General features: G+C 39.4%; 1 protein-coding gene across 11 annotated transcripts in view; it reads left to right on the plus strand.

Annotated features, from left to right (window-relative positions):
• DMD (dystrophin) overlaps nt 1-12,092 on the plus strand; it is a 2,125,007-nt gene that overhangs the window by 867,734 nt on the left and 1,245,181 nt on the right. For all 11 annotated transcript variants that reach the window (XM_050936430.1, XM_050936437.1, XM_050936440.1 and 8 more), the window contains 2 exons: nt 6,774-7,015; nt 9,512-9,692. In XM_050936430.1, coding sequence (XP_050792387.1) covers nt 6,774-7,015; nt 9,512-9,692 — 423 coding nt within the window. The remainder of the gene's footprint in view (nt 1-6,773; nt 7,016-9,511; nt 9,693-12,092) is intronic.

The raw sequence follows: 12,092 nt of genomic DNA on the forward strand, positions 1-12,092 counted from the left end.
GCCTAATTTCGAGCCTAAACTTGTTGATGGCCAATTTATAGCCATTTGTTCTTGTGTCCACAATGGTGCTCATCTTAAATAAATCATCTCCCTCCCTGGTGTTTATCCCTTTGATGTATTTATAGAGCCCAATCCTATCTCCCCTCAGCCTTCTTTTGGTTAGGCTAAACAAGGCAAGCTCTTTGAGTCTCTTCTCATAAAGTAGGTTTTCCCTTCCTTGGATCATCCTAGTCTCCCATGTCTGCCCCTGTTCCAGTTTGAATTCATCTTTCTTAAACATGGAAGACCAGAATTGCACACAGTATTCCAGATGAGATCTCACCAGTGCCTTGCATAATGGTACTAACACTTCACTATCTCTACCAGAAATACCTCACCTGATGCATCCTATGATTGTGTTAGCCTTTTTCATGTCTTCATCACATTTATGGCTCATAGACATCCTGTGATCAACCAATGCACCCAGATTTTGCACCTCCTTTGTCACTTCGAACTGATAAATCCCCAGCTTACAGAAAAAAATTCTTGTTGTTAGTCCCTAAATGTATGATGTTGCACTTTGCACTATTAAATATCATCCCATTTCTATTACTCCAGTTTATAAGATCATCCAGATCTCCTTGTATGATATTCCGGTCCTCCTCCATATTGGCAATACCTCCCAACGTTGTGTCATTCACAAATTTTATTAGCACAATGCAGTCTGGAGGAGATTCTGGTGAAGCTCCAGAGAGCCCAAGGTTTCAACAGAGCAGATGACCAGAGTTCTGTAGACAGAGTGCCATGCTTAGACACCTTCCGACTTTCCCATTAAATATATCATCATAGTGGCAGGAAGTTGTGTTTAGAGAACATTTTTGGATTTTGCAGAGATAGTTAGACTGTGGCCTATTGGAAAGAGGGAGAAATATCTGGTTGATTTGGAAGAAGAGATGTTTAATTTATTTAATTTTTAGAAGCTTAACAAAATGGAAGCTCCAACTCACTTGAGGAACACCCAGTACTATTATGGTACCCAATAAACAATATGTTCCTTGCCAACATTGTTCAGTAGTATGATGTGATTACAAAAATTTATATTCTGTTCTTATAAGATCATGTACAAGACATCCAATGAGTTAATTTATATTTATTTAAGATTTAGACCACTGGTGGAATTCATGGGCAGACAGAGGAAGGTGAAGAATTTAAAAGATGAAAAAGACAAAAATCAAAGACATCTTAAGAGAGAAATGATCAGAGTAATGACGAACACATGTCTTAGCTTCATTTCTTTCTTTATTTACTTTTTTGTTGTTTTGAAACTGCAGTCAGATTGGAAAATAGGAACAAAATAGTGGTGGAAAGGGAGTAATGAGAAGAGAAGCACTGGAAGAGAGGATGGAGTATAGGCAGTTTGAGTATAGCAATAAAGGGGCAGGAATAGGTTGGGGCACAGAGCCAGTCAGGAGATAGAAAATAATGTCCAGAGTAAAAAGCATTCTGTTGTCATCACTAGTGTCTACAGACATCAAGGTGCTTTACTCCCACCTGATTCTTCAGACAGGGAAATGCCTATAGAGGTGATTGGAGTGTTGTTTCTCTGGCTGGGACTGCCTCCACAAGGGAGGTTAACGCTGCCAAAATAGCAATTCATAAGGCTCCAGGCAGAACCTCTCCTGTCACTACTGCTGCTGCACCTGGCTATTACTGGGGCAAACTCGGCTGCTTTTGAGTGCTGGCTGTACCCCACGGGAAGTCTTGCTCTGCTTCCCCTTGGCCAAGTGTCAGCAAGGACCTTCAGGGTCCCATTACCCCCACCCCCCCAAAAAAAGAGCAAATCATGCAATCCCTTTCTTTAAAATGTTCTCAACTTAAAAGTCCGCTGGCAAATTGAAAGAGTGAAGCAGGATGTGGGGGTTTCTGAGCGGACTCTTAATTGTTATGGTGATTTAGGATAAAACACCTACTGTATCAAAATGAATACTCAGTGAACTTCTGATGGGAGGTGTTAAAATGATTTTAAAATCAATTTGTAATGATGCAACATTTAATGCTACCATGATAAGGAGGAAGTTTATTAGGATGCCTCATTGACGTTGCCATTTCAAATATCCTTAGGAGTTGTGAGATCTAAAAAAAAAAAGTTTAATGGTATTATTCTATCTTGGATCCATGGCTAATGATAAATAAACTTGACAAGGTAGACTTCATGTTAAATGACAGTCCCATAGTTGCTGCATATAAGGTACTATATAATAAAAAATTCTCTAACACAATTTGCTATGCACAGTACCCAAGGTAATAAAATTAATGGATGCACTTCAGGTAATGATCTATGTCCTCTGGGTACAATATATTTATTCACTGAGTATATCGGGGTTGTTTAGAATATGAAATGTGAAAGGATTATGATTCATTAACCCTGAAATTTTAGCATATTAGCACTAAATGGGTTTTGTATTGCTCATTTTACATGGTTATCAACATTTTTTATATGTAACTCCCAGAAAATAATAAGCAACAGGGAAATTGATGTTAACAATATGTTTGAAAAGGTTTTAAACATTTGTAGACTGAAATGAAAAAACACCATTCATAGAATAATAGGACTGGAAGGGACCTCGAGAGATCATCTAGTCCAGTCGCCTGCAGTCATGGCAGCACTAACCATTATCTAGACCATCCCTGACAGGTGATTGTCTTACCTGCTCTTAAAAAATCTCCAATGATAGAGACTAAACAACATCCCTACACAATTTATTCCAGTGCTTTAACCACTCTGACAGGAAGTTTTTCCTAACATCCAACCTAAACCGCCCTGGCCAATTGGGGGCCCCTGGAAAAATGGCTGCTCCAGCAGAAGTCCAGAACCCTGGCAGAAGGACTGGGTGGGTGGGGGAAGGGCAGGTGCAGGGCAGAGCCTCAGTGCCAGATCCCAGCTGCAGCCCTGGGACAGGAGGAGCTCTCACTCCTTGCCATGGCCTCAGGGCTGGAGGAGCTCTCACTCCCCACTGTGACCTCAGAGCTGTGGTGAGGGGACAGAGCTTCTCCAGTCTTCGGGCTGCAGTGGGGCAGCAGAAAGGAGTAAATGGGGGGCTGTGGATGAAATGGGGGCCTTGGGTGGAACAGGTGTTGGGTCACAGGCGAAGGGGCAGAACATGGTGGAGCCAGGGGTGGAAGGGGTCAAACAGGGGCAGGAACTTCTCTGACCTAGAGCACCAGAAGATCTTAATCCGCCTCTGCCTAAAGTCACAGGAGAAGCCAAAGGACCTCTTTACTGGTCTGGGAACATGAATCAAACATAGTGTTTGGACATAAGTTAATGGAACTTTACTAACTTGAGAATTTTCAGTGTGTTTAAACAAGTTGAGAGGGTTTGGGGACTCAAGGGGAGGAAAAGAGGTGGAAGAAGACATTGGGAGGGATCTGCTGCAACCAGACACTAGCCTGGAATATACGACTCTCCAATCCTAGAAGAAAATATGACCAGGAAAAACTGTCAGTGAACCATAGATAGTCCAAGGCTGTAGCCCCCATGCAATCATAACTTTGGCCTGAAAGCCTACTTCAGTGTCAAATTCATAGCAGTTAGAAGACAAAGCTAGTAATAAGGATTTTAAAATGATCTTCTTACTTATCCCAAATGAAATCACAGGCAGTGTACACTGGGCCCAGGGGTAGTTAAGGATATAGAGTCAGGGACCTTGTACCTTCTTTTACGGTTCTCAGGCATTTTATGAATGTATTGCTACTCAGAATTTATGTCCAAATCTACAGGCAGGACAGAACCAATTGTTGAAACAAACCATTCAGTTTAGTTGAGAATAGCAAAATTTGTACCTGCTGCTATACTATTAGTGCACCTGCTTCTGCTGCTGATGAGTTTGTGTCCATATGTTGATCATTTCATAAAAATCTCCATTCAGACTCCATGTACAGGATCATGCTACCACCTTGCACTTAGTCATATGCTAATTAAATATTAACATATGCTAAATGCAGTTGCATACCCACTAGTGCCAAAAATGCCAGTTCAAAAACATTGATGCATCTTGTTACTTGGTTCCAGAAGTGTACTCAATGGATTTACCTCTCCTGCCTTCTCTCCCTCATGTGCCCCACAGAGAACATGTTCAGAGTTACTGTTTGGCATACCCTAAAGTGCAGCTTGCCATCCTCATGCTCCCTCAAACTTTTCTTTTCTTCCAGACCCAAACACCAAATCCTGTCTGCTTCCTCTCCCAAACACCAGCCTTTCTCTTGTAACATATGTTTCTGAGTGGACTGTACCACAACAGTGACTGTAGTAGGAAGAGAGCCTGAGACATAAGCCTTTGTATCAGAGGCCTAGTATGAGGCCTAAGCTAAAATAATCAAGTTAAACCATGAGCAGGAGGGCAGGCCCTGTTCACAGAATCTGGCAAGGACAGTTTGATACTGCAGAAACACATTCCTAAGTAGTGCCAGACACAAGAATATACATGCAAACACATTCTAGAAAGGTGATACCAGAACACCTCGATACCAGCACATTCCCCAAAGATAACAGGAACACACTTACCCATCTTAAGTATAAGGTCAGGATGACAGCATGATGGATAGAGATGTTTTGATTGAACCTAGAGGTACAAGGCAATGGATGGCACCCCTAATATGTCAGAGTGGCACCCAGATACGTCAGGGGAGATACATAACTTGTTTGTAGTGGTGTATAAAGATCTATCTCAGAGGGAGTGTCTTTGGCCAGCCAAGGGGGCAATGGAAAGTCCCAGCATTCACTAAGCTGTGTCCATTGTCATGGGCACATGTGCTAGTATAACTGTAGACATTGATTTGGGGAGCTAGGACTGCGCTTCATTGACAATAAACCTGGCTGAGTGCCTTCGTACCTTAACGGATCTTGTGGTCATTGAGCAGTTTGCTTGAGGTCTGCCAGCTTGAGCTGTGCCAACTGTCTATACAGAGCTGGGACAGCACGCAGGGAGAACATACACACAGCTGAACATCTAACCACAGTGACCACTTTTGAATTGGAGGCTGACCAAGCAATGTAGGATTGCATGGCAGCTTCTTACATCTATAACTCCTGGCTTGTTTTTTAAAAATCATGCAACATTTGCTTGGGGGTAAGGGAAGACTGAGCATACCAGGAGTAGAAAGAGGCATGTCTTGTGGCACTGCTGTGCTCCAGCTACTTTCAGTTGGTGGACAGCCACTTTCCAAGTGGCATGCAATACAACAGCCCAGAGTTGGCTCCAGCATAGAGCATGCCTGAGAATCAGGCAGCTGCATACAGACACTAAATAGCATGACAGAGAATTCGGCCCAAAACATTGTTGAACAGAAAAGTTTAAGTCCTAGGAAATTTTAACAAGATTTGTAAAGTGTTTTTGTGTATTCCTACGAGTACACAGAAACCTTTTTAGAACAGAATATTAATTTGCATTGTAATAGTGACTGGTGCCCTCACCATGGCTCAGGATCCCATTGTGCTAGGCACTGTACAAATGTATCTCAATTTAAAATTCTATGAACGAGTTTACATACTTGCCTTCAGATATCTGCATTATTTCATAACCATAATGAAGGAATTTCGGGTGGAGGAACAGGTGGAATGCAGCATTATAATATCTTATATTTCTCTTTGAAATAAAAAGATTGACATACTCCAGATGTACCAAAGCCCACACAGGCTTGGAGAAACAAACTATTGCTTTGAGAGAGATAGTTACATCGATGTTTAGGTTTGAGGCTTCTGTCTTATTGATGTATAACCTTTGTGTTAGGAAAGATCAGGGGGAAAAAATGTCATTTTATGATTTTGATAAGCTGAAGGTTTTGTTTCTGCAGAGTTGGCCTGTAGGATTAGTGGTGAGGTTGTTATTAAAGATGTACTCTCAAACTCATTGGTACTACAATTTGATTAACTCTGAATTCATTATCTGTAGTATTTCTATATTATAATATAAATCATGCCAGCAGGAAGTAATATGACTGTTCACATTAGGGCTTTTCTCCATCTAATATCTGTATAGTATCTGATATTACAGCCTCCTGATATCTGTAGTAAATATGAGCTACTCAAATTAATGATATTACTCTGAATAGTTTTGAATTGATGCCTACAGTGCCAAATTTCATAGTAATTATAAATAGTGCTAGGGAAAATCCCTTCATTTTACTTTTGATTCCTATTTTGTTCAGTGTGAATCCCAGGGCTGAGCTCTTTTACCTCATCACTGCTCCAAGTAACTTTATTGCAATTGCTAAACTGTTTTTGCTTAATATGCCTTGTTTCAATAATGTTGAGTGCTGAATTTACGTGTAGAATGTAATACAGATGCTAAGCATGCCTTTTTTAAATACGCAGTTACTTAGGAGCCTAAATCTCATAAACTTTAAATTGGACTTTTGCTCCTAAACCATTTGGACACTTAGAAAAGCCATCCCTAGATATTAAAATGTAATTTCAATCCAGACAAAGTTTTCCAAAATGTAAGTTTAAGGCATTTTATTAATTCTCATAGTAGCTTTAATTATTTCCGTGTGCTGTATCTCCTCTTCCTGCTTAATACCTATTAGGGAACTATAATCCATTATGATTCATTCCCATAATAACAGCAATATCTTGTCAGCCATTTACAATAGATTTTAAATGCTCTCTCCACTAATATATGACATCCATACATTTATATACAGAAACTGAGTTGTTAAATTGTTTTCCAGCTTCTTTTTTGTGACTTAAAGATAAATAAGTATTGAAGTTTTTTTTCTTCTTCCTTTCTTTCTAGAGGGTCTTAATGCTGACAACATCAAACAAGCCTCAGAGCAGTTGAGCAGTCGCTGGATTGAATTCTGTCAGTTGCTGAGTGAGAGACTGACGTGGCTGGAGTACCAAAATAACATCATTGCCTTCTACTCCCAGCTGCAGCAACTGGAGCAGACAGCAATTACTGCTGAAAACTGGCTGAAAGCACAACTTACACCAGCAGCAGATCCTGCTACAGTAAAAATACAGTTGGAAAAGTGCAAGGTTAGAGGCTCTTTTCCAACCATTTCATTATTATGCTTGCTGGGTATTGTTATATTTTGACAGATGATGGCTGCCAGTTTTTCATTATGAGAGTAGAAAATAGTCTTTATATCTTTCAAAACTAGGTATTGTCAATACCTGGTCCATGAACGGTAGCAATGATGAGTGTAAAAGGACAGGAGGACAGAGTGTGTGGGTGTTAAAATTAAACAATTCTTTTCAGCAAATAACTAATGCTTGTCCTACTGTAGTTGTAACTGATATTGGATGTTGGACTGTTATAGCCATATGACCAGAACATTATGCAATATCTTAATACCATTGGTCAGTAAAAATAAGTGCCTGTTAAGACTTGAAAAGTCAGCTCCTCCTCATTGTTTTTGCTGATTTCCTTGGGTAATTTAATTGTTGTGTTATACTTTGCTAGTTTGTCCTCTAATTGCAGCCCTTCTGGGACTTGGACTTTTGATACAAATTTAGCACACCTTAATTAGGTCCCAAAGCAGCAGACCACTTATACACATTTAAGTGCTTTGCTGAATGAGGGCCTTATTGTAGAACATTATGCATACTTATGGCAAATACTGATAGTAGCAATCTGAAGGTTGCATTTTCACATGTGAGTTCGTGACATAATTTCAAAGTGACGTATTTTTATTGATATGTGTATACAAGGAATGTCATAGAGCCGCCTTCTACTCCTGCTACATCTAGAGGATTTCAGTTTTGCTAACATATGGTTAGTTTATGCCCTATGTACCATTGGGCCATCCTAGAGTCCCCAAGTGTAATTGAGCCTGACTCAAGAAGAGTTCCCAAGCAGTATTCCAGTGTGTGTAGTGTATCACAGTGAAGCCTGTCCCTTTTTATGGTCCTGGCCAACTCTGTAGGTGGGGATGCTAAAATCATGTCATGATCATTATCCTTGCCCTGCTGACCTCTTTCTGGCAACTGGCACCAATAGGGCCATAGAAGGGAGCACAAAGGATATGCTGATTTAGGATTTTGGACAGCTCTTGTGCATGGGCACAAGTGTGGAGAGATCCTTACACAAAATCTGGATGCAGACCTGAAATTTCCCACTTGAGTCTATTGCTACTTTCTAAGGAAGCTCAGTCAATACCAAGATATTTTCTCTACTCATATACAGACACCTGCAGCAGTCACCTTTAAAAAGTGAATCATCATCAACCGTTACCATTTCATAACATGTCAAATTGCAGAGTTATTTCTTATGCTCAGTATAAGAAAGTAGTTTCATATCTGATACCACAAATGAGTAACTGTTGCTACATTAGACTTTTTATGGGGACCACTCTGCAGTGAAGCTTGATGTTCTTCACTGAGCACATTAGAATTTGACTGGACAAAACACTGGTGATTTTACACAGTAGAGAACAATCCTAATCTGGCACTAAAGTGAACTAAGTAAACTAGTACTTCAGTTCTTCTCCATGACCATTTTCTGTTTCTGGAATTAGGAATATCTGATGTTGTCATAACTCTCCTACTCAGATGTGAACCTTAGAGTTCAGAACATGAGAAGGTAGCATGGAACCTCCAAACTTAATTACCAGCTTGGATCTGATATCGCTGCCACCAGCCAGAATTCCAGTGTCTGGCTCACTCTGGTCTCCCCAAAACCTTCCCTGGGGAACCCCCAAGACTCAGATGCCCTGAGTGTCACCACAAAGGGAAATAACCCACTTCCCTTCCCCCTCTTTACCTCCTCCCAGATTTCCCCGCCCTGGGTACTCTAGGAGATTCCCTGCTTCAAGTCCTTGAAACACAAGTACCGAGAGATCAATCTCTCTCTCCCCTCACCTAGAGGGTATGCAAAGTCAGGCTTAGTAAATCTAACACAAAGAGATTTTCCCTTTCCCCCTGTCTTCTTCCTCCTACCAATTCCCTGGTGAGCTGCAGACTCAATCCCCTTGAGCCCCCACTAAAAAAAAATCCAACAGGTCTTAAAAAGAAAGCTTTATATAAAAAGAAAGAAAAAGACATAAAAATGGTCTCTGTATCAAGGTGACAATATACAGGGTCAATTGCTTAAAAGAAAAAATGAATAAACAGCCTTATCCAAAAAGAATACAATTTAACACATTCCAGCAACTACACACATGTAAATACAAAAAAAACAATATAAACCTATTGTCTTACTATCCTTGTACTTACAACTTGGAAACAGAAGATTAGAAAGCCTGGAGATTCCTGTGGTCACTCTCAGCGCCCAGAAGAAGAACAGACCAAGAACAAAGGACTCACACCCAAAACTTCCCTCCACCCAGATTTGAAAAAGTCTTGTTTCCTGATTGGTCCTCTGGTCAGGTGTTGTTTGTTACCCCTTTCCAGGTGAAAGAGACATTAACCCTTAGCTATCTGTTTATGACAGATGTTCTTTTTCCCTCTTTTATTCCTTAAAAACAGTGGTCATTTGATGAAGAAGTGCTTGTAGGATGATTTTATTCAGGAATGTTTCTCTTCACTATACAGGATGAAGTCTCCCGGTTGTCAGCCCTTCAGCCTAAAATTGTGCAGCTAAAGCTTCAAAGTAAAGCACTGAAAGAAAAAGAGCAAGGGCCAATGTTCCTTGATGCAGACCTTGTAGCTTTTACTAACCACTTCAAACAAGTTTTTGCTGATGTACAGGCCAGAGAGAAACAGCTACAGACCAGTAAGTGTTGTTCATGGCTAGAAATTACTGTACCTAAGAAATTTTTTTGCAACAGAATGTATTTTCATTTGCTTCTTTCTACCCAATGTTGCTCTACAAAAAGGAAGTGAGTTGTGGTGCTCTATCTTCTGTAACTGTTTCAGAAATATCTGTTAATCAGTTTAGTGCATGTTTAATAATGTGGACACATGAGAAATTAAAGGTTTACTTGCAATCACAACTCACACTCAGAATTGCCCTATCACACAGCATTCCCAGGATAGCACACATATGGCCAGTACTTTCCAGCAACACCAAACAGCCTTGATATAACTGTCCAGTTAAACCAGATTTACTTCTATTGGGTGCCACTGAAGAAATGCAAAGCAGATAGATTGTACCAGTGAATCTAGCCTCCAGAATTGTGTAGTGCAGGTGGCTAACCCTGAGAGAGACAAAACAATAGTAGTGACATCACTGCTATATTTGAATCCCATCATTTACCTGTATATGGAGAGTCATTGAGATATTTTTATGTGAATTGTAAAGAAAGATTTTGAAATTAATCTTGAGTATTGTGGAGATAAGTCAGTGTATAGCTATCAAAGAGCACTGAAAAAATATTTAAGCCAAAATTTGGAGAGCCACCCTTTCATTAAGTGCTTGCTTTTGCAACTTTTTTACTCATGTTGGAAATCACTTACTTAAGCAAGTACTCCCAGTGATGATAATGAGACTACTAGTGTGTGTCACCAATATTTGCATAATCTAAGCCTTACATTTACTGTCCCAAATTCTGGTTTTGCTTTTTTAATACTCAGATACTACTTGAAAATCTGGCTTATTTTCCCTTTGTTCATATTTTAATGGGGGCCTTATAGGAATCTGTTTTCTGGGAAGGTAATGCACATAAGGAAGCAAACATGCAGTTGCTTGCAGGGCTTAGTGAGGCTTCAGGCAGGATAGGAGCTGGGAGAGTGAAGAACTAGAGACAGTAGAGAAGTATATCTGCATAAATATTGCTCAATTGATAAATCAACTCATAATACTTTGGTAATGAACAACAGAAAGGCATACAGAGAATGAACAAAAATATATATTTGTACCCAAACCATCTTTTTAGATTGACAGCACTCCTTTTACTCCCATTTGAAGATGATGCATTGTTGATACTCTGAGATATAATACATTAGAAAATATGTTAAGTCCATTCACAACAATGGGAGAAAAAAAATGCAAATGGGCCTAAGTCTTAACACTGAGACATCTTTTTTTCATTTTATTAAATTGGCCTGCCATTGTGGAGCTAAAACACTGAATAGCAGAGTTGTAAGAGCGGGGTTTGTGCTTAGGTTTCAAATTTGCTTTCCAAATGAGCTCTTGATAAGATAGTGGCTATCAAAAACATTCAACAACTTTAAAAAATATATACTTACTTCTATTTCTGTAAGTTTCCTTGATCACAGTGAAAGAAGGTATTTAGTATTTGATGCTTTTCCAATGCAACCAAAATCTGAATTACATACCCCAAATCAAATCTCTTTATCCTAACCTACCCCATTGCACACTTTAAAAGAATTCAGATCTTAGTCCAAACTTCACAGCTCAAGCAAATCTCTCCTGATTTTTGGAGGAGAGAGGAATGGGTTTTTATATCCTGCTCTGCTCCAAAAATCCATTTGATCCAACTCACTCTGTGCTGATCATTTTATGTCCATATGCATGTGCATTTTCCTGTATTTCTCTAAAAGACTGGCTGAAACAGCATTGTGATTCTGCAGTGATAGTTCATTAGACACTAATTTATTAATTATATTAGATTCAAGATGGGACTCTGTGATAGCATGGTGTAGTAGATTATGCAGGCAGCTAGGAGATGGCTCTGGTCTCAATTCTGTCACTGACTTGCTGTGTGGCCTTGAGCAAGTCACCTAAACTCTCCAGGATTCATTTTCACCCTTCCTAAAATGGGGATTAAAGTACTTATCTACTAGTGTACCAACCACAATGGGGTGTTATGGAAAATAATTATCTAATATATGTAAAGTGTAAATCTATAGCTGCTAAGTTCTATATATGCAAAGTACAATTATTCATCACGTGCTCAGATGCATCAAATTTTCAGAAAACAGAAAGGTTTACACCCCAGACACCACATTTAAAAATCTGTGCAAGGAAGCTTTATACTATTTAAATTTGAAAAGAAGTATATAATAAACACATTTGTTCACAAATGACTTACCCAAGGACAAACAGTGGCAGAACTGGGAACAGAACCTAGGTAATCATAAATCTTAATTTATATAATCATACACATCTATGATTGCTCATGTTTTTTTCCATTATTTACTGCTTTTGAATTAAATCTTCTTTTTCAAAAGTAGGAAAATATTATGCCACTGTTAAAAATTGACTTTACTT

The sequence above is a fragment of the Gopherus flavomarginatus genome, chromosome 1 (genome assembly GCF_025201925.1).
Source record: "Gopherus flavomarginatus isolate rGopFla2 chromosome 1, rGopFla2.mat.asm, whole genome shotgun sequence".
Lineage (NCBI taxonomy): Eukaryota > Metazoa > Chordata > Testudines > Testudinidae > Gopherus > Gopherus flavomarginatus.